This window comes from Lithobates pipiens, unplaced genomic scaffold (assembly GCF_037356315.1).
Source record: "Lithobates pipiens isolate NorthernLeopardFrog02 unplaced genomic scaffold, aLitPip1_a1.2 Scaffold_13, whole genome shotgun sequence".
NCBI lineage: Eukaryota > Metazoa > Chordata > Amphibia > Anura > Ranidae > Lithobates > Lithobates pipiens.
This window is the reverse complement of record NW_027507718.1, coordinates 71719715-71746963: the sequence shown is the minus strand read 5'-3', so window position 1 is coordinate 71746963 and position 27249 is coordinate 71719715. Positions and strand designations below refer to the sequence as shown.

Sequence of the window (27249 nt, the reverse complement as noted above, 5' to 3'; positions counted from 1 at the left end):
CTGCATCAAAGGAGGTTTTGCCCCTTAAAATGCATGCATGGGTTTACAACCTCTTTAATTTGTAATAAATTGGATGTTCTATCCACCGCCGCACCAATCACCCCGGACTGTCAAGATATCAGATCAAGCATCAGAGCATTTGCACAAGTACAAGTACTCAAATGCAAATGCTTGGTATCGGCACCGATACTAGTATTGGTGCAACCCTACCTAGCACCATGAGCTTCTGTTTCACCTCCACTTGTAAGAAGTTAAAACCTTTATTAGGTAGTATATGGGGGTACCTGACGCTTTAAAAAGCTGATGGTGTCAGCTAACTAGCTTCACCCGTGCTGTTGGTGCAAACTCACATTGATGGACGAAAAGACCGACACGAGGAGAGATGACGCCACTTCCTCTGCTGCTGTTTACATTTCAGAAGCAGAGGAAGCTTCCCATTCGTCGCTATAAAAAGCTGATGGTGTCAGCTAACTAGCTTCACCCGTGCTGTTGGTGCAAACTCACATTGATGGACGAAAAGACCGACACGAGGAGAGATGCCGCCACTTCCTCTGCTGCTGTTTACATTTCAGAAGCAGAGGAAGCTTCCCATTCGTCAGGAGCGATTGTGAGGGGGTGGCCATGAATCAGTGGCCTCCCCCTCAGGATGGATCACTCCTGCAATGATGCCGACCGCCACAGGCACCAGGGGGGCGGGACACCCGCGGGAGGGGAGTAACGTATGGGTACGTTACTCTGCCTGCCTGTGCCATTCTACCATCATATATCATCGTGAGGCGGTCGGCAAGTGGTTAAAGGCTTTTATTTTTCACATACAAGATTTCTTAAATTGATATTCCAAAATCACTCCTTTTGAATATGTGTTCATGTGGAAGCAGCTGTCAGTGCTCTTGAGGCATATGCTGGACCCAGCTGTCAAAATGACAGCGGTGCCTGCAATTTCAACAAGCAGAGCAGCTGCTGCATAGTGTCAGAACTATGCAACACTGTATAATGTATAATTGACAGGCTTGCATGTTATCTTGGGGTGAGTTATTCAGTAGCATACAAGCGAAGCATACCCCTTCTGTTTTTAAGTGGACCATTCTTTCAAAAGGGATTTAAATTTTCTTAACTGAGAATAATTGGTATCAAATGGAGATGAGTACAGGTTAAATGAATGCCTATCTAGGTAATCTGGGTTGAGCATGAGCACCAATTAAAGTGAACGTTAAAGGATATGTAAAAAAAAAAAGGAAAAAAAAGTCATACTTGCCTCCTCTGTGCAGTTGGTTTTGCATAGAGGGGCCCTGATCCTTCTCTACTGGGGTCCCTCAGCGGCGCTCCTGGCTCCTCTTCTTATCGGGTGCCCTGTTGCAGAGCCCTCTCCCTTGGGGCACTCGTGCGAGTGTAGTTCTGTGTCCTGCTTGTCCATTGACAGACAGCAGGACTGGCCCCCGACTCCCACGTAATTTTATTTGATTGACAGCAGCGGGAGCCAATGGCTGCACTGCTGTTAATCTATCCATTCAGGACCCAAGACACCATCTAGAGCTGATGTGCTTGTTCCCGTCGCTGGAAAGACCAGGTTCAGATAAGTTAAAGGTGGGCTCTGGGGGCTGCTGCATCAAAGGAGGTTTTGCCCCTTAAATGCATGCATGGGTTTACAACCTCTTTAATTTGTAATAAATTGGATGTTCTATCCACCGCCGCACCAATCACCCCGGACTGTCAAGATATCAGATCAAGCATCAGAACATTTGCACAAGTACAAGTACTCAAATGCAAATGCTTGGTATCGGCACCGATACTAGTATTGGTGCAACCCTACCTAGCACCATGAGCTTCTGTTTCACCTCCACTTGTAAGAAGGGAACACTAAATTTACATTAAAGTCTACTTTGTATACTGTATGTATGTATGTATATATATATATATATATATATATATATATATATATATAAAATCTCTTTTAAAAAAAACACATAAATATATATACACACAGTATCTCACAAAATTAGGTACACCCCTCACATTTTTGTAAGTATTTTATTATACCTTTTCATGTGACAACACTGAAGAAATTATACTTTGCTGCAATGTAACATAGTGAGTGTACAGCTTGTATAACTGTAAATTTGCTGTCCCCTCAAAATAACTCGACACACAGCCATTAAAGTCTAAACCACTGGCAAATAAGTGGGTGAAAATGTCCAAATTGGGACAAATTCGCCATTTTCCCTCCCCGTACTTAGTTCGTCATACAATCTGACGGACAATCCGGCGTACTTTCCACTGAACGGACTTGACCACACACGGATACACAAACAGTCCGTCGAAAGCTTGCGCGATGACGTGTACAGCACGTACGACGGGACTAGAAATAGGAAGTCCAAGACACAGCAAAGCACCCTTCCGCCATGTAAATCCTTTCTGGGCATGCGCCATTCTTAGTCCGTCGAACTAGCATACTGACGACCGTATTGTCCGCTGAAACCAAAGTACGACGGACAGATTTTTGGAAAAACCGAAAATCTTAGTACTCCGGACTGCACGCTGAAAAAGTCCGCTGAAGCCCACACACGAGCGGATTGTCCGCTGAAATGTGTTTCAACGGGCTAAGTACGTCAAACAGTTCGACCGTGTGTACGCGGCATTACAAGTCACATGACACCGGGGAGGGAAAATGGCTAATTTGGCACAATTTGGACATTTTCACCCACTTTTTTTTGCCAGTGGTTTAGACTTTAATGGCTGTATATTGAGACAGCACATTTACACTATTATACTGTACAAGCTGTACACTCACTACTTTACATTGTAGAAAAGTAATTTCTTCAGTGTCGTCACATGAAAAGATATAATAAAATATTTACAAAAATGTGAAGGGTGTACTCACTTTTGTGTGTGTGTGTGTGTGTGTGTGTGTGTGTGTGTGTGTGTGTGTGTATATATTGTAGACATGTCACTGGAGAAGTGGTTGAGGGGGTGTACATCTCACCTAGGTTGCTACACAGTGTGAGATGGTAAGTCCAGGATGGATCAGTTTCTCAGCAGCAATATGCTGCTGAGTTGTTATTTAATCTTGCCGGGCCTGGGTTTATATGGAATGGCAGGTAGGTTTGGTAGAGGGACCTGTCATTCCACACCCCCCATCCCTTGTTCCAGTTCTGGGTTTTGGATCAGGTGAGCTTTGATCCTAATTAGCCTGGGAAGGTAAAGGCTCTGCGGGCCTGCAGGTGTTCGCTCTCAGCCAGGGAAACGAACAGTCTGTGTGTTTGAGGAAGCTGCAAGCACAGCCACTGCTGGAGCTCAAATCCACCCTGCGATATCCAGGCGAAAGACGCTGTGTTTATAAGTGTCAGATAGGTGAGAAGAACCTGTTTAGTAAGCGCCCAGCCGGGCTAGGTTGGTTGTTTTGTTATTATTTTGTTCCTGTTATACACAAGAAGCACGGTGTTGCTGTATATTTTGTTTGTTGGACTGTTTGTACCACGAATAAACGCCAAGGTCTGCTTTATAAAGTCCAAGTCTGCTGTGAACTGTGTCCAAACACACCCTACCCCGGGAAGATCCCTTACTATATATATATATATATATATATATATATATATATATATATATATATATATATATATATATATATATATATATATATATATATATATAAAATCAGCTGGCTGTTCAATAAATTTCCTCCTCTGAGTTTACTCTCACAATACAACTTTGGCCACTCTGACACTCTCCACCCTATATGTTCCCTCTTGGCTACTGGGACCTTTAGAGTTCTGTAGGAGTCCCATCTACATGCGTGTCCTGCTTCATACTACAACTGTAGTATGAAGCAGGCCAAGTTCCGCAAATACAGGCAGGACAAGAGGGACACAGAGCTGCCGACTTGCCGTTAATCATTGCTTTGGAGGAGGAGGAGGAGGGGTATGGTTTTTGCACTCGTGCCCCTCTCGCACTGCCTGTGTTTGTGGCGCACATACAGTTGTACAAAGTTGGAGCTCACACATAGAGGGGACTTGTACAGGACTCCTTAGGTCCCAGCGGCACAGAGATTATATTGTAATGGGGAGTGTCTCAGTGTGACCGGGGGACAATTGTAAAAGTAAACTTGGAGAAAGTAATTTTATTGAAAAAAAAAAAACAGCTAATATGTGCAAGTTATATTATCATCTGTTTTAGAAGAAACATTGAATTTAATGCCACTTTAATGTGGAAAGAAAGTCAAAACCTAACAAAGCCTAAATCTACTCCCACCCCCATTCTAAGTTCTTTCTATCTACCCTGTAAAAGGAAAGATGCCCACGCTTTCCAATTCTGCAGTCACTCGGGTCCTGTCACGTGGTCTCTCTAGCGCTGGCAGTCAGTGAAGAAAGATCAATGACAACGGCTGCAAAGCCTGGGTAATGACATCACATGTAGGCTTACTATGGGGTTGTCGGCTATCCCTCCTCTACACTGAAGCCAGCCATGTGACTGGACTGGAGAATCTTCAGAATAAGTATAGGCATCTTTTCTTTTACAGGCGGAAAACGTAAAAAGTGTACCGCTCTGTCTCTTTAAATAAACTTTTATTCATCTATTTTCATCTTTTCTTTTACAGGGTAGATAGAATAAGCTTAGAATGGGGGTGGGAGTCGTTTTTGACTGGAATTCTACTTTAAGCATTCTGAGCTGGTCTTTAGGGAGTATAGGAAAAGATAAAAATCTGAAAGAGGTGCTTATGTAAAACTCCTGAGAAATCCTTGTTACTTATTCCTGTCATCTTCCAAGACTGCAGGGTTAAAGTGATTTGTAAAGTCTTGTTTTTTTTCTCATAAAAATAACAAACATGTTATACTTATCTGCTCTGTTGCAGTGGATTTGCACAGAGCAGCCCTGATCCTCCTCTTCTCGTGTGCCTTTTTGCTGATCCTGGCCCCTCCCTCCTGTTCTGTGCCCCCACAGAAAGCAGCTTGCTATGGGGGGGACCCGAGCTGAGTCACAGCTCCGTGTGTTCATTCAGACACATCGCCCCGCCCACTCTCTCTTACGATTGGCTAACTGACAGTAGAGGGCGACAATCGCTGCTGTGTCTCAGCCAACCAGGAAGGAGAATCTCGGATGGCAGAGACATTCGTGAACACCGCTGGACAGAGTGGGACCTCGGGTAAGTATTAGGGCAGCCATTCTCAACCAGGGTTCCGTGGAACCCTGGGGTTCCTCCAGAGGTTTCTAGGGGTTCCTTGAGCTTGTGGCTGATGAACCACCTTTTTGATGGTGCCTATAGAGTTTAAGGTTCAACATCACTTGGCAAAACCAGCAGCATGACACAAAATCTTTTTAGCTGTCTTTAAATGTGGCATTCTGAGCACCACTTTAAGGGGAACAGTCTTCCTATTGACCACCAGTATAAGGAGCATTGTTCCTATTGACCCCCTAATGAATTGGTTTTAGTAAGGTGAAAGACATTTTGTGCTCTACAAACTATTATTGCCTTGTTTCTTCCCATAATTATCTAGTTTACACAACCCTACTAGGCACACTGATATAAAATTACTTATGAAAACACACACACTGCTGCTAGTAAAACACTATCTTATTTATTTCCCAAGAAATTAGGAAAGCTAACATAAAGTAATAAAAGGACATTACAATATCACACAGCTTACAATCAGAACATATAATACAAGAATATGAAAGATACTTATCACACGGTCCTCCGTGAAGCTTTGCTGCATCGGCTAGGCTCAGGCCAGGACAGGGCCTTCGCCATGAGGTTTAGGCCGGATCCATCTCCCAAAGTAGGCCGAGTCACCACATGGCATGGTCTTACAGCAAACAGAGAGCATTGTCTGTGTGTGAGCCTTTTCATTCAAACATACACACCCACTCGTAGCCACCCCCATTTGCCTTCAATCCAATAGATTTCGCCAAGAGGCATTCCTTCACATGTATGTCCATTCTTCAGGAAGCATGCTGTATTGTCCACTATTGATCAGTGTCTCCAATGATGAGCCACCCAGCTTGCTCTTACTCCCTTTGAAGCCTGCAACCACACACACATCACAGCAGGGGGGTCCGAGTCCAGCTATTGTTCTGATTACAAAGCTTTCATGTGCTTCATTCATTTGAGGCTAAGTGGCTACCTCAACCATGAACAAATACCAGAAGTATTATATGAATTCAATACAACAAATGCCGCTTTGCGCCTTAAAGGCGCATACCACCCCTCTTCAGACACGGTTCCTATTAAACAGTCCATAACTGTCCTAACGTGTGTGGCTCCCCAACATGTGTTTCTGACCCAGTACCTATGGAACAGTCCTTAGCTGTGTAATGTGTTGTGGTTTTCAACATGTGCTTCAGAAACAGCTCCCGTGGAACAGTCCATAATGGTCTTACCGTATTGTGTTTTTCAACATGAGCAGAAACAGGTTCTATGGAGCAGTCCATAATTGTTTTACCGTGTGGTGCTTCCCAACACGTGCCGCTTTGCCACTGAGTGATACACCACCATCATTCTTCAGCGACAGCTTCCATGCCACCATTCTGGATCTTCGGTATCTTCAGGATGGCAAAACGGGCAGGGGGTGTCCATTTACTCACCAGCACACATTCAGAGTAACATATCAACCAGCTTTCAAATACAGAGTCTTGAGGAGGGCCTTTCTTGCCCATATTACTAGCCTACAATACCCATAGGTCACACTCTACCACAAAAATAAATCAACTTATTACCATAATATATACATATGTATTACGCACCCCGCTCCCAACCTCCTATAGCCCTTTACTGTAAATACGGGTCGGGATTCGGCAGGCTTGCTCACAACGGTATTGCAGGGCTCTGACTTGACCGCAAAGTCTCTAACTTGTACACAGAGACCTTACCGTCAAATCGTCCCTCAACTTGCATAGAGAAATGGGAGACCCTTCTAGATAAATATCGCTTATCTACACATATAAATTTACAACAATGACCAAACCCACACAATTCCACCCCTGTGCCTGGATTTCAGAGGTCATGCCCATGGTATACCATGCACCTCTACCTATGGTTAGGTTCAAGGAACCCTCTAGTTCCATGACTAACACTACACCGGTATTCTTTAGGACAAAGAAACAAACTCGCCTATGTCCTAAATAATACCCGGGTGCCTCCTTCCCAGCAATGATCTCTCCATCCAGAACACAGAGAGAAATAACTTCCCAACATTATTCGTTCATCCCCACGTATTGACCTGGCATACAAAGGACATCATGGTCATGCTTCCGACAAATAGAAATATCCACCTGCCCCCAGCGTTCATCTTCTCTGATCACATGTGTGATATAGCCTCAAATGCAACAAGATAGAATCCCCAGTCAGTAAGCCCATTGATGCCACCGAATATACAGACCGAGTCTGCACTTCTGTATATGGGAACATACAGCATAACACCTTTCACAATCCAACTTCGTACCGCCCATACAGGCATTCGACCCCTACTTTGGATTAGTATAAGCAACGTATTTTGGCAAAATCTTACTGAGCGGTGATGCTAACTCATCAGGCCACTGCCCCTCATACAGAGACGGTACAATCAGTTTGATGTTGGCTGATATTTCCACCTGCCACAGAGTGCGCGCCAGAGCCAATGACAGGTTTCTGTCCTCTCTACCAACCTCTCAACATGGTTGACAACATCTGGAGCCATTCTAACCTGAGTGTTTCTGTGATTTCATTGAATGTTATCAAGGATGCCACCAATCTCCCGGGGTAACCAAGTCACGCTCCTTCTCTGAAGCTATGGCTGTGAGTTTGTTCCTCAGGAGGCTGATGTCCCCTCCATTAACAACACCCATCCCAGCTATTGTTCCCCCCCCAATATAGTGCTGAATACATCCCTCCTCTTTCGGGTTACTCCTCAGAAATAAGTATCCTGCATGGACTTGATCGCATCTCTGGGAGTAAGTCACTGGTACAATGACCGCACTTGATTCAGTGTATACTCAGCACATATAGGGTGATCGGTTTTTGTCAACCACCGTGAGATGTTGCAGCACCATGTGGTTAAGTCCTATGGTACCCTGGTAGCCAGCGTTTGTTCCCTTTATTTTAACGGAGCATGCTCCTGTGTGTATTCACTGGCATTATCTGTGCAGGGTTTAAACTTCTCTGGTGAGACATCAACCAGCCGTATCTTCCCCATGTCTAATTCTGGTGTCCCGCATGTCCAGTAACCGAAAGCTTCTCTCTAGGACCGCTAGGATTGAGACACCACCCCTACGAGGAAGTTTTCACCCCATTGATGTGTCACCTGGCACCCTTTAGTCTGGCCAACAGCTACCTTATTATGCATACGTGCCAGCCTGCCTCCTGGGTACCTGCACCATATTAACTCTGTTACATCAATACATGTAATACATTAAAACCTTTCTTCTTTCAATTCCTCCTTCCAACAAAAAAAACACATATTTTACATTTTCATGTTTTAACGGATTGGATGTGTCATAATTCTTCCCCAACCTCCAACCCATTGCACATGTATAAATAACATGTGAGTATTCATCAGGAGAGACTTCGGTAAAAATATTTCACAAGTTCTCTCGCTAGGCACAGTCTTTCAGATTCAGCATTAGCACCAAATTGTCCATACCAAAAAAACAGGTATTAATCCTGAATCTTTCAGTTTTTTCTTCTCTCCTGATGTTTATCAGAACAAATTTGTGGTATGGTGTGGCACAGACAAACTGCCAACCAGATGATCATCTGTCATCCATGTTCCAGAAGCCTCTCCAATTCTCGCTCCACCAGGATTCTGGAAGTGAAAAACAAGAGCAGTATCAAATTCTTATCCACAATATCTGCTCGCTTACCATGTTTACTTATAGTTCCCTCCTTGGAGCCCAGGACCTCAGTATTCCTGGCTTCTGCAACTCTGACCAAACTATCCAACCAACCATGACCTCTTTAGGCTGAACCCACTGTAAAATGGATCCCCATGGTATGATCAAAAATGTTTAAAACTGAACGTCAATGTTGCTTCTCAAAAACTTCAAATTTTACAAGCTACAAAAACAATGCATCTATCTGTATCTTTACGATGTATGCACTACCCCCTTTCAGGTGACTGGTTCTAACTGAGGGCATTGTCAATTCCCCCCCTTTCAGGTGGCTTAAACCTACTACTTTTCCACCTGAACAAAAATAAAAATAAAATAGACGATTAAACCAATATCAAAAAAAAATTTTTTAGAAGAAAAAATGAAATAAAAAAAAATTTTTTTTAAAAAAAATTAAAAATCTGGCCATGATCACACAAACAACATGACAAGACAACCACCATAAAACAACGACAAACACTCAACTTTTAGTTAACATCCATGGACTTTTCTCCTGCAAAGAGTGCTCATTCCAATCTGAAATACAATTAGTTAATGGGGAAACAAAAAAACAAAACAAAACAAAGCATATGTATCTTATCACAACATTGTAGCTTCATTTATATCTTTTTAGTACTATTTATTTTTCATTGTTTGCAAACAATTACTAACTACTGAGCTCATGGTACCATGTGATAATCGATTATGCATTTACAATAACCTAACCCATGTTCTGCTATATTTTACCCACTGTTGTTCTCACTTTGACAGACCTGCAAACAAACACAAATGTTAGTATCTAAAGCCGTTTAACTTCTTCCATGTTCTCTGGAAAAAAAACAGAGACAGTGATTACAAACAATTATCATGACAATTGACTTTTTAAATCCCCAAAGCCTTTCCCAATAATGCAATATAGTTGCCATACCTTTCTATACTACGCCATGGTATTGGAAATCTTTGCCATATTACTCAAGAAAAATGTCAATGCCATTTGCGTCCAATTACATACAAGCCAAAATGGTAGATTAGCCCAGGGCGCAAATATTGGAATGTTCATCCAGTCTTGTTGCTGGCTGTGCTTAGGGTGTGAACTGTCATTTCTTATCTCTCCTTCAGAACTGTGTAGTCTGTCCTGGCTGCTATCTTTCATATCAGGCCTTTGAGTTACGCTGTCCCTGTCCTGGGTGGGGGTTTTCATTGTAGGTACCTGTATTTCTGGGGTTTCCTGTTCCATGCTAGCAATTTTAAGGACTTTATGAAATCTATGTCTATGCCTATTCCATTTACTATGTCTGAACTTTCTCTGCCTTCCTGTACCTCTGCTTATTACGGATACATCTGCCTTTGACCCATACTCCCTTTCCCTGGACTCTTGACAGAAGTCTCTGAGAATATTGACAAAATTTTGTTTGGTAGGATGTAGCATTCCTCAGAGCCATTCTAGTGGGATAGCTTACATAACACTTATTGGCCATTGAGTATATGAAACTTGCATCGTCCTCTAATAAGTCAGGACAGTTGAACACTTTCATATACAATGCAAGATACTCACTGCAGAACAAAATTGGGTCATCTCCTCTCCTAAATTTCATTAGTTGCAAATCACTCATACCATTATCACGACTGTCCACAATACGCTGCAACTCTTTCCTTCGCACCTCTGCATCTGCTACGTTATCATTAACTTGTGCCGATAACTGACCTACCAAAGGTCCTGGTAGCCATGCTTTCAGAAGAGAGCATGCATCCTCATTACTCAAATGGAATTTAACTACTAGAGCTTCAAATTTATTGGACAGACTCATTGGTAATTCCAGGGCATTAAATTCACCCAAAATCTGGCACAAAGTAAGTCTCTCTTGGATTGTAATCAAACTCTCATTCTGTCTTGAAGCTATAGGTGCCATAGCAGACTGTGTTTCATCACGGCCCTTCTCCTCATTGATCGTGCAGATATCGGCCAATTGGCATGTTCCTTTGTGCTCATTGAGCGATACCATAACTTTCTCTGTAGTAAGAAGCTGAGAGCGTACATTTGCTAATTCTCTTTCTAAAGACATAACCAACTCTTCCATCTCTGACAACTTCATTCGCAATGACTCTAAAACTTTGCTCTTCATATCACAGTCCATGCTGTAACTGTGGAGCTGTTCTTGTAGCTCACTGTTTCTCTCTGACAAATCTCCTGCTTTTGCCCGCAATTCATCCATCTCATCACTGGAGGCTGTTGCAATCTTTAGAAGGTTTTCACTGATTTTCGCTATGTCCTCACCCAGACGCCTCCTCTCTACTTCCCACTTCCCCCCCATTTGCTCAGATATAACTTTAATTCTGAGCAAAACTGAAATTTCATTAGCCAACTTTTCTTTAACTTTTTTTAGCTGTTTGCCCGATAATCTGCTATTATGTTGCTGACACTGAGATATTAGAACCTTATACTGGCTTTCAAGAGTTTCATCTGCACATGAATGGTAACTGGCAGAGGCGTACTTTTTAACATATGTATACACAAGTTCCATTTCACAACCATACAATCCACACAATACACACTTCTATTTGTACTAACGTACCAACACTGCATTGAGTACTAAATCAAACTCAATTATTGTTAGCTCTTACAACTCACAAAAAACAAAAACAAATCGCTCTTCTAGCATTCACTATTCTTAATTCGTTACCACTTTTACCTGATATCATTCAAAACAATTCAATTTTTGCCTATCCATAGTAAAGACTCACCACACTTAATGTGGCATTATTAGCTGCCTTGTCCCTGAGCACTTCTGTCCTGTAAGTTCTATGCAGCTTTTAGGATTGCCACATGTTATCTGGGGTGCCAAATGAAAGACATTTTGTGCTCTACAAACTATTATTGCCTTGTTTCTTCCCATAATTATCTAGTTTACACAACCCTACTAGGCACACTGATATAAAATTACTTATGAAAACACACACACTGCTGCTAGTAAAACACTATCTTATTTATTTCCCAAGAAATTAGGAAAGCTAACAAAGTAATAAAAGGACATTACAATATCACACAGCTTACAATCAGAACATATAATACAAGAATATGAAAGATACTTATCACACGGTCCTCCGTGAAGCTTTGCTGCATCGGCTAGGCTCAGGCCAGGACAGGGCCTTCACCATGAGGTTTAGGCCGGATCCATCTCCCAAAGTAGGCCGAGTCACCACATGGCATGGTCTTACAGCAAACAGAGAGCATTGTCTGTGTGTGAGCCTTTTCATTCAAACATACACACCCACTCGTAGCCACCCCCATTTGCCTTCAATCCAATAGATTTCGCCAAGAGGCATTCCTTCACATGTATGTCCATTCTTCAGGAAGCATGCTGTATTGTCCACTATTGATCAGTGTCTCCAATGATGAGCCACCCAGCTTGCTCTTACTCCCTTTGAAGCCTGCAACCACACACACATCACAGCAGGGGGGTCCGAGTCCAGCTATTGTTCTTCTGATTACAAAGCTTTCATGTGCTTCATTCATTTGAGGCTAAGTGGCTACCTCAACCATGAACAAATACCAGAAGTATTATATGAATTCAATCCAACATAAGGGTTCCTCAAGACCTAAAAATTAACCTCTAGGGTTAAAAGGTTGAGAAATCCTTTATTAGGGGGGTACTGGGGCAGTTGCTGCTCACAGAAGGCTTTTTATCATAATGCATAGAATGCATTAACCGCTTTAACCTCACTGTCACCGCTAAGAATGACTTTTCCCCCCTCAAGTGGGGCTTATTTTCAGGTATCCTGCCATTAATAAACATGCATATGTTTTTAACTGATGATGAATGTGGCAAACATGGTGCTTGTGTTATTACCATAAAGTAGACACCCAACCTGTAAGTCTCTCTGTTTTCCTCCATATTGTTAACTTTCTAGGAGTGTGTCAGATAAGATGGTAGAGAATCGTTACAGGTTGGGGGTTACAGTGTTTCCTGTTAAGTTGTCAGCCTGTGGACTTTACAGTATGTCTATATGTGCAACGTGTTTGTGACCAGAGCTCGTTGATGCATAAATATCCAGGCCAATTATTATTATTTTTTCTGATAATGCAACAATAGCTATGATACTAGGACATTGATTCTTTTGTTGAAGCAGCCTATTGTGAGTAAGAATGGTAACCCTCTCTACATTTTCCATGTAAATAGTATATTAATTGATGTTAAATTATCAAGGGTAGTTATTTACAGCTAAGCATCCAATGTGTCAGATTTCACCTTTTCTGAGAGGAACAAAATACCTGCAAAAATTGAGAATGTCATTAAAGGGTTAGATCAACTGTTCCACAAAAATGAAAAGGTAACTGACTACCCTCTCCCACACACCCAGTCCCTGCTGCACTCCTCTTCTTTGATTGTCTGCTGTCTACACAGCAGGTGTAGTTGTGTGGGAATCTGAAAAATGCAATACACAGTCCACATGCTGTGTAAGCATCATAATGCTCGCAATGGAGAGAGGGCATTGGTCAGTGCCGGCACGTAATAATATTGACCTGTGAGAAATGACCTGAGCTGTCCCGGCGTCTCACCAAAAAGAGGGGTGCAGAAGAGTACGGCTTTCAAATGCTTGAACTGTTACATCCACATGCTACATCATCCAAAGCGGTAAGTGCAGAGGGGACTGGAGGTGTGGGGAGGGTGTTATGAATTGGTTTACTTTTTTTTTTTTTACTGTGATTTAACCCTTTAAAGCAAACCCCTTGACTACCTTAGCTTGCAAAATTGGCATAGATTCATATAACAGGCCCCTCAGGAAGCGAGAGGACTCCAGGACTCCAAAAACTTGTAGCACTTTGTTATGCAAATATCCACCCTAAGGTCTATGTTTGAGTTTTGGCCCACCTCTTTCTGCACCCCACACCCAATAAATATGATCAGCAGAGAAATATAATCATGTACAGGGAGTCCCTGGGTTACAACCTAATGGGTTCTGTAGGTTTGTTCTCAAGTTGAATTTGTATGTAATTTGGAACAGGTACATTTTTTTTTAAGTGTAACTCCAGCCAAAAATAGAATGTTTGTTTGTTTGTTGGGTAGCATAGGGAAGGTTCCATCCCTGTAACATTTGTTTTGCTATCTGTACCCCTGTTCAGAAGATTTCACCTCGCTTTCTGTCCCTTTGACAACTTGAATTTAGAAAAATGTGGGTTGTCACGGAAACAAAGATTGGTGATAAAGCATCAGTGGAGACACCTTTTTCCCCATGATAACTCTAAGACCCCTTTCACACCGAGGGTGTTTTGCAGGCGCTATAGTTTTAAAAATAGCGCCTGCAATCCGCCCTCAAACAACTGCACCATTGTCTCCAGTGGGAAAGCCCGAGGGTTTCCACACCAGTGCGGTGCGCTGGCAGGACCTCAGGAAAAGTCCTGCCAGCAGCTTGTTTGGAGCGGTGAAGAAGAGGTGTGTTTAATGCTCCTCCACCGCTGCTCCCCATTGAAATCAATGGGGCAATGTGGCTATACCACCGGCAAAACGCCGCCTATGCAGGTGGTTTTAACCCTTTTTCGGCCGCTAGCATGGTAAAACGCAGCTAATAAGGGTCGGCGCAGTGTGAAAGGAGTCTTACAGGAGTGGATTTCCCTTCTTAAGGGTAGATTTCTTCACGCTTCCTGATGTCTCCCTCCGTTTGTAAGTATGAGTTGGATGTATGCAACTCGGGGACTGCCTGTACTCTTATAAATGCCGATGGACAAGGTTGACAACCTACATAATCCACTCCTACAATCCATCTTGCAGAGCATGCTGGTCATTTTCAGATGAAATCTGTTTTCCTTTTTGTTTTTTTTTGTTTTTTTTTACTGTATGTGAAATAATAGGAGGAAGCAGACAACGTAATCTGTATGGGAAATAATAGGTTGTTTAGTCTGATGATAAATGAAAAAGAAGCGCTTTGTACTGTGCATGTTTTTTTTACGTCCTGGAAAGTGACAGACAGCATATTATGGTATTGATGTTAATGAGTTTTAGTTCAGCAAAGCCTACATATGTTCTGTGCTTTCTGCTTGTGTTTTCTGTACAGAATTACATCTAAGATCATCCTGTGACTTTGTTTTCTAGGCTTCGGGAAGTTCAGCTTGAAACTAGCCCAGCAATACCGGACTCCATTGACATTCCAAAATAAAACCGATCAGCCAAAATATAAGCAGGGTTAATAATCTTCCTGTTTCTATATACGTATATATTTTGCTCCGTCTCTTCTGGGTTGCTGCAAGCAGCATCAATACTACCTTTTGTTTTGGGTGTACTCGTGAGAAAGATCAAGTTATTTCCACTGAGGGGGAAATAAAATCTTCCTGCTATATTCTCCCCCTTTTCCTCAAATGAGGTTTGATGCTTTAATACACAAGAAGCAGATTTTACACCCCTTGAGCTTCTTCTGTGGTATTTTTGTTAGATGTAAAGAATCTATGGGAGGACATTTTTTTTTTTTTTTTGGTTTACAAATTTGTTAAAACAAAATGACAAATACAAGGGAACAAATGTAGACATATTTTTCTGTTTATGCTTTTGAACCCCACCCAACCCCCCCCCCCCCCATGACCTCTGACACTACAGTACTATCCCCAATTTTGCACTAAATGTCATTGTAATGTCAGTAAAAATCATGGAACAGGTTTTAAAAAAAATGACCAATGTTTACACAACTAGACAAAAGTGTTTTATGTTATTACAAAAGACAAAAAAATCATTTCCATTTGCTCCAGCTTTGAAAGTGATTTGCCTGCTGTTTTATCTCTACTTCCTGATCGTACAATGACTTTAAATGTTAGCATTTTTCCTTAAATTTAGTACTGATGTTCACAGCGGAGCTCAGGTTATTTCCTCTCGCTTGTTACCTTACCAGACAACTGGCTTGCTGGTGAGTGTCTATGCAGAATACACTTATGCCATCACATGGGACATAAAACAGCTGACATCCACTGTTCATGATTTTCATTCCATGGGACTTTAGGCAGCTTCATAGTTTTTCATAAACTAAAAAGTCCTAGCATTGGACCAACACTCATATTTACAGGGCTCATTTAGCAATACTACTTGAGGGAAGACCTCTTTGTAAGGTTAAAGTTCAACATGAGACTACATTGCCAATTTTAGTTGGCCTGTTTCTATAAAGGTGGATATAATAAGAAAAAAAGCTTTAGATGAAGCAGCCTTTAATTATGTCTGTATTTGTGATATCTGAAAAGTCTGTAAGTCTTATTTTTGCGGAATGTTTGTACTTTCTTCGAAGAAATAATGTTCTAATATGTTAATGAAATGTACGTAACCATGTCCCTTTCTCTGAAAGTGAAACAAAATCATTGATCTTTCTGAAAGGAGGCTTCCCAATGTTATAAATTTTTCACACATGGAAAAACATTGATTTAACAATTGCAAATTTACTTTCTTTACATACTCTTGTTTTTAATGACTTTTGTAGGAAAAGGAAAATCTAAAAATAAACTCTTATATCCTGGTTCATACTTATTTTATGTGAATAACAAATGCCACCCTGTAAGTCTGCATTGTCCTAAGAAGTTTCAGTCATGTTAATGAAGTCGAGTTTTATGGAGTTTTGATTGCAAGAGAATAACCTGGATTATTTTTAAGTGTAAGAGAAAAAAGGGACAGCTGTAGGCATCCGGGTGTATTCACAAAGATGTACAAAACATCCTGTTGACGTGTCTATAGAAAAGTGGTTCTAAAGACAGAAGGTTTTTTTATCTTCATGCATGCATTTTATATATATATATATATATATATATATATATATATATATATATATATATATATATATTTATTGCATATATTAAGATAAAAAAAAACTTCTGCCTTTACAGCCACTTTTCTATAGACACTTCAACAGGATGTTTTGTACAGCTTTGTGAATACACACGGATATATATATAGATGGATATATATTCTCTCTATAAAAAAAACTGTGTCCAGCAGTCCCCCTCATACTTGCCTGAGCCCATCTCGATCCAGTGGTGATATGAGAGTCCCGGCTGCTCCTCGTTTGCTAAGACAGCAGAGAGCCGCCATTAGCTACCGCTGCTGGCAATCAAAGTCGGTAAGCCAATGAGGAGAGCGGGGCTGAACTGGGGCTCTGTGTCTGAATGGACACACTGAGCTTCAGCTCGGCTGCTCCCATAGCAAGCTGCTTGCTGTGGGGCACTCGGCACAAGGGAGGGGCCAAGAGCACTGGTGAGGGACCTATGAAGAGGAGGATCTGGGCTGCTCTGTGTAAAACCACTGCACAGAGCAGGTAAGTATAACATGTTATTTTTAAATAAACAAAACAAAGACTTTATTATCACTTGAACCATGATCACCAACCCAATGAGGCATCTGAATAGCGTAAATCTGGTAGATAGGAATATGCATACATTTGCATGTGCAATATTTAAGCTGTTTAAGACCAGATGTTTTAAAAATACCTAAACTTTATCTATTATAGTGGAAATCTGCACATAAGGCACAGCCTTTCAATTCAGTCTCCTGCAGGAGCAGTGACATCCTAAAGCCGTATTAAACCCAAAAGCAAACATTTATTGCAGTTTACCAATTCTTAGATATGATGGCTGTATTAGTTTCCCTATTTAGGCTTGCTTTCTTCTAATTTTTTGGTAATCCAGCCAGCAAGTCTGTTGTTTTTCACAGCAGATACTCTCCAGCAAAATGTATCAGTTTACACCCCTGCCAGTGTGTCGATTTTAAAATGATCAGCTTTCATTTATGCAGAACCTTTAGCCTAAAAGAAAAAAAAAACAGTTTGCTGTAACAGTTTATAAAGTGTAAGACTGAAGTCAGGCTTCAATTTACTAGGTTTAATACTGCTTTATGAATCATAATAGAAAATGTGCTTTTCTTAACCGTCATATACAACAGACAATTTTTAGAGCTTTACAAATATAAAGCCAAAGCCACTAAGCCAGTACATATGTTTGCTGGTTTCTATTCTCAGAAATGTATTACAAAGTACACAGGTAGATATACACCTGTGATAATATCATACAATAAAAGTGTGTACATACACCTCTCAGAACCCAAACAGACCCAGAATAAGACCAACAGGGGTCTAGTCAAAATTTCAGGTTTAGTTCCCCTCTGCTACCCTGAAACCAAGTTTCTCACATGCCAGCATCTCCATGCATACCATCACATATTACCAAGACTTTAATGTTGCATTTTTGCGGATGAATCACAAGCTATCTGGTTTTCTGTGCATATTCTATTACCATGGTAGGAAGCCCTTTCATCTTTTATAGAGCTGTATTGTGATGGTGAAGACACACTACATTTAAAGGACAACTCCAGGTTGCCATGGTCTCCGGTTCACCAATGCGGAGACCATGGGGTTGATTTACTAAGGGCAAATAGAATATTTGTTTTAAAAAGGAATTTGCCCCAGAGCTTAGTAAATGAGTTGAAGCTCTGCTGACCTCCATTATCCAATCATGTGCAAGCAAAAATGCTGTTTTTTACTGCATTCACTAATCCCTGGGGAACTTCTTTTTCAAACTGAACTGCCTTTTTGATTTTAGTAAATCGGCTCCCATGTGTAAAATTAGGAAGCTGGTAAACATTTCCCTCCTGCTAGTTGGGTGCCAGGTGCGAAAAAGCATTCAGTGCTTGTGTTGGTAGGCTGGTGTTTTACCAGTCATGCTGCTTTCTAGGTAGGGTGGACTGCTGGGGAATTAATAGAAATGAAAAGACAGCCACAAATCTAAACTTTCATGGAAAGATTGGGCTTTCTCAAAACCTGCCAAGAGCTCACATTTAGCTTTCTCCACTACATCTGACCCATCATTTACAGTGCATTCACATTTTTCTGTTCCTGAGGGTTGCGTTAAGGAAGCCAATTCATTTTGAAAGAGCTCAGATATGCAGCGTGTGTTTTCAAAGATGCTAAGGCCTCATGCACACTGGAGGCTTTTAATGCTGCCCTTAGGGGCGTGTTGTGTGATCTTTTTTTCCCCTCTATACTTCCCTGCATGTTGGCTTCCGTGTCCATTATGTCTATGGACACGTAGGCGTTTAGAGGCAGTAAAAAAAGCACTGCCAGCATGACCAGGAGCAGCAGCCTTTCTTGCAGGAAAAAAACACTTGACGCGCTTAAACGTATCTAAACACGTGTTTAGTGCTTAGACGTTAATTTATTTCAATGACAAGAATAAATTGTTATTCTGGCCAATTAAACGAGTTCATGCCCAAGTGCTATGTGTGCGATTAAATGTGCCAAAACGCATTACACATGTTTACAGGCCTCAAGTATTTTCTCTTTCGTTCATTGACGGACACGGCTCATTCAATTCTTGACCTTAGGGTTATCACGCCACCTTCAGGAGAGGATATAAGGGCAAGAATTAAAGGAGCTATGTCCGTCAATGAACTTCAGAGAAAAGGATTTTACGATGAGTACAAAAATCCCATTTTCGCTTTAGTTCATTGACTGACACAGCTCCTTTAATTCTTGACCTTAAGTCCTCTCCTGAAGGTGGTGTGATAACCCTAAGGTCAAGAATTGAAGGAGCCGTGTCCGTCAATGAACTTAAGAGAAAAGGATTTTATGGTGAGTACAAAAATCCCATTTTTTTTTCTGCCAAAACACTGCCAGGAGAAAGGGCATCTAGAAGAGATGGCTAAAGTGTCCAGTGTGTATGAGGCATAAGGAAACATGGGCACCACAAACTGTATTGCCTTAGTGTGTTGCAGTGCCTTTAAAATTTTAAAATGAGGACCTAAGGGCTGAAACACACTTTTGTGATGGGGTGCGTTGCATTGACATGCACCTTACTGCATAGGATGAGAGTTTCTTACCAAGTGCTTCTATCTATTGTCTTGTAAATCCAGCCTCAAACCTACAGAGTACACTGCACAAGAGTATTCTGAAACACACAATCCTTGTCTGATTAAGCTGTTACAAGCAGAAACAAAGCCTTTAAAAAAAATGCATAGTTATGAATCACATTTCATAAGTAAGTGCATCCAAAAAACTAAAACTCCTGGTATTCTGATACTTAACAGTGTCACTTTCTCTGTTAAATAATCTCATTATCTAATTTCATTCACAGTTTGGATTGGAACTGCTGTGCTGTTGCAGTCTATTAAGCATAACCTCAGTAGCATGCCTAGAGGTACACAGTATGAGATAGCAACTGAAAATCCAATAAAGTGTTCTGCTGTGCACTTCATCAAGGAGGTGCCTTCACTGACCAAAGGTAATTCAAATTGTGCAGACTAGTTAAAAAATCAGTTAGAGTTATAGTCTTTAATGTGCATTGCATTTGCTACACTGCAAACAAGTTTTAAAGTGAATTTCCATTGTTGCAGACAAATTTTGAGAACCCCCCCCCCCCCCCACTATATGTTTGCTACATGTTCCCATTTACACAGCATACCCAAAACCAATTTTTTAAAAACTTTTTTTTTTTTCTTGTTCTATTCGAGTATGACAATACACACAGCTTGTATTGTTAAAAATAACTTGTAAGGGATATATTTTAAAGAATGAAAAAAAAATATGCATTTACAGTTTTTTTTCTGTAGGAGCCTGGAGAGCATTGCACCAGCAGTTAGAAGATTGATGGTGTAATGCAAGGCTCTTGCAGACTGTGTGTAGTGAGTGTAAGCTGTCTGCTTGTACCTCTTACAGACAGGAAATTACACACTGACAGGAAGAATCAATGAACTACCTATAGCAGTGGTCATCAACCCTGTCCTCAGGGCCCACTAACAGGCCAGGTTTTATGTATTACCTTGTGGAGATGCAGACTAGAATATTGCAATCACTGAGCAGCAAATATCACCTGTGATGTATTTCAGTTATCTTGCAAACCTGGCCTGTTAGTGGGCCCTGAGGACAGGGTTGATGACCACTGACCTAGAGAACTGAACAGAGCCCTGGTAGTTCATCTAGAACTACAAGCCGTCAGCTGCACAGGCTGTCAGTACTTGAAGTTCATTGATTCACAGGACTTCATGAATACTACACAGCCAAGTGACCGGAGCCCCCACAAAGCCATGCTCTTTTCAAATAGGTTCAGCAGGTTCGGGAGAAGATCCCTGGCCCGCTCTTATAGGGGGAGGGGAGATTGGGGAGCAGCTACAGGAGCAGGAACATGTTACGTGTTCCACCCTAAAAATGGATGGAACATGTAACATGTTCACAAAGGTAACCATATCCTTTAGGGGCAGATTGGTAATAGTGCATAATATACAATGTGTCATTTAAGCCTTGAGCTATTTAACAGCTTTGTTAAAATAGTGTGCAAATTCTTTGAGCAAATCTAGTTTACAACTGATAATGAGGTTTGCCAGTACAGTATAGACAGGTAGTTATGGTAAACATTAACTCCCCAGCAACCCCTTTCCATTATATATTTAAAGTTATGCAATGTGAAGAGGAACATGTAACAAAGTGGGTTTTAACCTGAATTTGACTGCAAAAGTGGGAAGACACTTTAAAAGAAGTAGCTTATTGGAAAGAAAAAGAAAACGTGCTTGATACTCTAAGCTTAATTGCAGTTATGGATTTTATTACATACACACCTTATCCAGCTTTGACCAATGTAAGTATGTATCAACTGGAGTGCTGTGGAAGTGCAGAATCACTGTTGTAGTCACTGCTACAACAGTTATTCTGTTGTGTTCCTTGTGTTCCTTGTCTCGTGCTGAGCAGCTACCCTGTTGCATTGTAACCATAGGGGGGTCACTTTTTCAGTATGGTCACCATTCACAGAAAGCCTTGCATTTTTCTCAATTAATGCAAGGCATTCACTGATTGGTCTAGGTGGCGACATAGGGCAGTAATGTTGTGATTTCCACCACTTCAAAACAAAGAATGCTTTGCATTGATAGAGAAAATGCAAGATGTTCTGTGAATGGTGCCTGGGCAGAGCAAACATTAATGGATGCTAGATCCATCAAGTTCAAAATAGCAGTGCATTCCTAACCCCCCCCCCCCCATTCTAAAATGTATTCCATATGAAGTAATGACTATCACCATAACATAATGGCCAGTGTACTCCAGGATCTAAATTGTAAAACCACATTACATCATCTGCTACCACGTCATACTTCATATTTAACTTACACTGTGAATTATATTGCATCCTTCACCCCATTCATGTAATATTAACTTTGATGTAATCCCTATTTGGTGATCTACAGAGGCTCCTGATTACATATGGTTATCTGTCATGGAGGTTCCCATCCAATTCTGAGGAAAGCCACTATACAGTGGTGCACAGCTCGGCAGCACCATGCATCATGCTTTTCCCGATGACAGCAACAGCTACCTTGACATGTTTCATCGAAAGCCACATTTCCTAAAAACAATTGTTGCCAAGTTTGCTAATTACATATGCAACATGTTTTGCCAAGCGCCTTTACTTTTAAATTTAAAAGTACATCACTTTCACAGCCTCTATTTTTAGAATAAGGAGTTAGTCATCTATACAGCCAGTAACTAGAGTTTCCAGCAGCATAGCCTGTAGCCTGCCAGACTTATGTTTATGTTCCTCTGGATGGTGAGCAAGTCTTTACTATGGGGAATTGTTGGGAGACTGGCTCAGTGTTGTGTTAAATGAGCATCCTAGCATGTCTCCTAAGAGCAGTCTCAAGTTGCTTGATACCCAGCCCGAATGCATGCAAACACAGCACCGATATTGGAAAGCCTATGTAGATATGTGTGTATGAGCAGGTGCATCTCATAAAAAAGTTTATTTCAGTAATTCAATTCAAAAAGTGAAACTCCTATATTTTATTTAGAGGCGTTACACACAGAGTGATATATTAAGCATTTTTTTCTTTTAGTTTTGATGATTATGGCTTACAGCTAGTAAAAAAACAAAATTCTGTATTTCAGAAATTTGATTATATAAGACCAATAAAAAAATATTTTTAATACAGAAATGTTGGCTTACTGAAAAGTGTGTACATTTACAGTTTATCCATTTATTGTATGCACTCAATACTTGGTCAGGGCTTCTTTTACATTGATTACTGCATCAATGTGGCATGGCATGGAGGCGATCAGCCTGTGGCACTGCTGAGGCGTTATGGAAGCCCAGGTTGCTTTGATAGTGGCCTTCAGCTCGTCTGCATTGTTGGGTCTGGTGTCTCTCATCTTCCTCAAGACAATACCCCACAGATTTTCTGAAGTATTGGTCAGGCAAGCACAGTGATGCCATAATTATTAAACCAGGTATTGGTACTTTTGGCAGTGTGGGCAGGTGCCAAGTCCTGCTGGAAAATGAAATCGGCATCTCCATAAAGCTGGTCCGCAGAGGGAAGCATGAAGTGCTCTAGAATTTCCTGGTAGAGGGCTGTGCTAATTTTGGACTTGATGATAAAACACAGTGGACGCATATGACACAGCTCCCCAAATCATCACTGACTGTGGAAACTTTACACTGAATCTCATGCAACTTCGATTCTTTACCTCTCCACTCTTTCTGCAGACTGAGACCTTGATTTCCAAATTAAATGCTAAATTTTCCACAGTCCATGATGATTTGGTGAGCTATGTCATCTGCTGGTGTTGGTCCACTGTATTTTTCCCATAGTCCAAATCCAAAGCCAGCACAGCCCTCTACCAGGAAATTCTAGAGTGTTTCATGCTTCCCTTTGCTGACCAGCTTTATGGAGATGCTGATTCCATTTTTCAGCAGGACATGGCACCTACCCACACTGCCAAAAGTACCAATACCTGGTTTATTAATCATGGTATCGCTGTGCTTGATTGGCCAGCAAACTTGTCTGACCTAAACCCCATCGAGCAACAAAAAATGTCTGCATTGTTTTAATCTGGTCTTCCATACAGTGCTTTTTATCTGACAGATTGTTAAAATTTTGCATGGATCTGCAAATGAGGATGAGATCATGCACAGAAATGTAAGCAGCATTGGACTTTTTATGCAATATAAAATCTGGAGAAGAGTGGAGGTGATGGACCAAACAAGCAGAGTTCAGCTCTTGTTTGATATTATTAGACGGGGAATGAATAAATGCATCTGGTTGCTATGGTAATCACCTCCACTGTTTATAGATCAGGTTCAGAATGGCCAAATCCCTAATTTCTCCTTCATAGTGTAGAGCGTATAAAAGTTGCAATCCATTGGTCTGAGAATTCATATAAATCTAGCTTGTAACCCCTAACTCTAAACTGCTTACTGTCTACAATGATGAAAGTATTTTTTCCTTGTTACAATTCTGAAAAGAATATTCCTAGGTATATTTAGTGCCACTGTACATAGAATCTTTTTTATAAATGATTTTAAAGTGTACAGGTACAATGAAAAAACATGTTCCATAACTCTCATTTGTTGACAGTAGGCATCGTCTGGTTTCTGGGGACCAGTTACAACATTCATAACCTCTGCTACAGCCCAAAAGAGGTCCAATGCAAATTTCAACTTTTCAGAACCTCCAGCATTGGCATGTCTCCATCACATACCACAAAAAGTGGGCACTTCTCAACTGGTCACAAAGACAATATGGCAAAGATTTGGGGGGTTCTGAGGCACAAAGACATTTTGGAGTCCACAAACCATATTGGACATCAGGCAGTGCCTACTAGCAACACAAACGGTTACCTTAACCTGTTTGTTGATCATAGAGGTTTTCTTTAAGTAAAACCGTTTTGACAACATTTGTGAATAAGTAAAAGGTTTAGAAGACTATGGACAGAAGACATTTAAAATAAAGATAGCACACTCTTACTATACATAGTAAGAAATACTTTACAATGGAGAGTTAACTCCCCATCCTTTTAATGCCATTTCACAGTAGGAACATGGGAGCAGGTTTTTTTTGGTTTTTCTTTTTTCTTTTTTTAAGGGTGCAAGCTTCAATGTTGATATCATTGACCTGATTTTGCAATTGTTACCTCTTAGCCTTACATGTACTCTTTCCCTCTTTCTCTTCTCAGAGTGCATAACAATGTCCACAAAGCACCATAGTTAAAATGTACAAACTTTTTTACAACTATATCATTCAATACTCTTATGCACTTTCAGAAACTAGAAAACTGTATGTGAGGTCAGGTAGGCAGTTAACAGGGCATAAACTAACTTCCCTTGACCTCTAACCCCAGACTCTTGGGCTGAAGGGACAAATTTTAATTGAGTAAAGACAAATCGAGAGTAAAAATAAACCTTTCACAAATCAGCCTGTGCAGTAATTATAATTTAACAGCATATTCGGAATCTTGTATACATGTAAACATAAGCATTAGGGGTTCTCTTTAATCAATATAACCATTAAAGAAAACCACCAATTGTCATTTTCTTGCCTTCTTGTGCCTCAAACGGCAACTTACACAGAGCAATAGGTTGCTCATCAAAATTTCATCATTCAAAACGTCTGAATTTGGCACACAGGTGAATATTTTACCTAGTTTGTTGACATGAATATATAGTCATTTCTTTACTCATGGTTATAAAGAGCCTTTAAATCTTGAATACCAACCACATAAAATGGTTAACTGCTGAGCTTACTATTAATTGGTTGGTATGTACTGTACTTATTTAATGTTAACACATTTTTTTTCTTTGTTTTGCCCCTGGAGGCTGACAATTATTGCCTACAGCTGTTTCCAATAAACTATATATTCACTAACATTGTTCTCCCGTCAGTGAAGCTCGCTATGTAAGACTGATTACAGTACTAGGAAAAACTGTATATTGTTTAAGAAAATTAACTTTTCCCTTTTTAAACGAGAATATATGGAAGCCTAATAACAATAAGCTTTTCTGCTTTTGCAAAATAACTGTTTGTCAGAGTATTGATGCAATTGTATTTTAGTCTAACAGATGTATAGATTTTTTATGTAATAAAAGATTTTTGTACTGTAATTTGTGACTTTCTTTATTTGTGCAGATATAAAACATTTAAGAATTTTAATAACAAATGTGGCCACTCATATTTACATTTGTTTTTTGCAAACCTGATAAGACCTAAAGCCCAACTCCAGCCACATATGTGTATTTTTTTATTGTGTAGAATTGGGGAGGTTTAAGGCCTCTGTATTGCTGTCTCTCCATATTGGGGGCATTTCACCTCACATACTTTCAGGATGTCTCTCCAATGAAGACTCAAAAAAAAAAAAAAAAAAAAAAAAAAGCATAAGCGAGAGGTTAAAAATCCTGACGGTGTTTTTGGTTGCTGTCTTATCTTGTCGCACTGACAGCTGAACATCCCAACACCTTTTATTGTACTAGTGACACAAAGTAAAGAGAAATCATTGTCACAGACAAAATATATATATAAATGTAAACCCTTTCCCAATCCACCAACACTAAAAAAGACTGTTGTTTGGTTTTAAAGTACACATGTGCTTTGCCTCTATGGGGCAAATTAACTGTTTAACTTTAATGCTGGTACCACCAGCACCTTATACTTGCCTTCTCTTCAGCCCCTGAAATCTCTCAACTACAGGAAGTGAAAATGTGTGAGCTTACATCTTGATGCTTACACAAGGCTGTTAGGACTCTGCCCCCATGTGAGCAGCCATGTACCAAGCACTAACACTGTTGCACTGGAAGAATGGCAGTGAGTCACATGCTCCCCATACCTGAAAGTTCTGAGTATTTGTCTTTGCTCCTGGCTGCAAAAAGAAGTGACCGGAGCAAAGTGATGGTATGTATAAGCTAATGGTGGGGCCACTATCAAAGTGAACACATTGCTTATAAGCCTTGATATAGTTGCACAGTTCTCTACAGAGAATATTGAAGCAATGAAATATATTTATTTTTAAATTAAAACTCTGCCCACACAGGAGACAATAGCTTTGTCCTCAACACAGTCTTAAAACCACCATATATGAAGACAATTTAGTCAAAAGCCATTTAACCTGCCTAAATGTTTTTAGATTGTTTGAAGAAACTAAAGCACCAGGAGGATAATCTCAAAATCATGATGTTTACCTGCAAACTCATTGCGGTTTCTGCTCCCAGTTAGAAATCAAATGTAGGACAGCAGTGTTTTAGGGCCACAGTGCTACCCTAACAAGGACAGCCATATTACGCTACAGAAAAGGTTAAATTTGGGAAAAAAGAAAGATGTGCTGTTTTTGAATATCTAAAAACATACCCAGTATCATAAAGAACATTTGAATGCAATAACTCCCCAAGAGGAGAGAACTCAGATTTTCTGGAGATGTTGCCACCCTCCCTACTTTTTGTACTGCCACCCCATGTCGCATATAACCCCAATATTGCACATTGATTTGATGTTGTCCAACTTCTCTATAACATTTCAAATGAGCATCAGGAATTTAACATAAACCTGTCATTAAGGGAAATAGAAGCTTCAAGGGAGGACCTTCTGAAAATGCTAGTTGACTAGGCATTTCTGATTTCAATACTTTCCAAGTAACTGTTGTGGAAGAATTATG

The 27249-nt window shown here is 40.6% G+C and overlaps 1 protein-coding gene and 1 long non-coding RNA gene across 2 annotated transcripts in view; both read left to right on the top strand.

Moving 5' to 3' along the window:
• The window catches only part of SLC44A1 (solute carrier family 44 member 1), a 277051-nt gene extending 260721 nt beyond the window's left edge, over positions 1-16330 (top strand). Inside the window, exon 16 of the mRNA XM_077475185.1 lies at positions 14925-16330. Coding sequence (XP_077331311.1) covers positions 14925-14945 — 21 coding nt within the window. The 3' untranslated portion in view covers positions 14946-16330. The remainder of the gene's footprint in view (positions 1-14924) is intronic.
• A 344-nt stretch (positions 16331-16674) lies between these two features.
• On the top strand, positions 16675-25708 carry LOC143974107 (uncharacterized). The gene is made up of 2 exons (XR_013272168.1): positions 16675-20071; positions 22023-25708. It is a non-coding gene; the product is annotated as an uncharacterized LOC143974107 (long non-coding RNA).
• The last annotated feature ends 1541 nt before the right edge of the window (positions 25709-27249 follow it).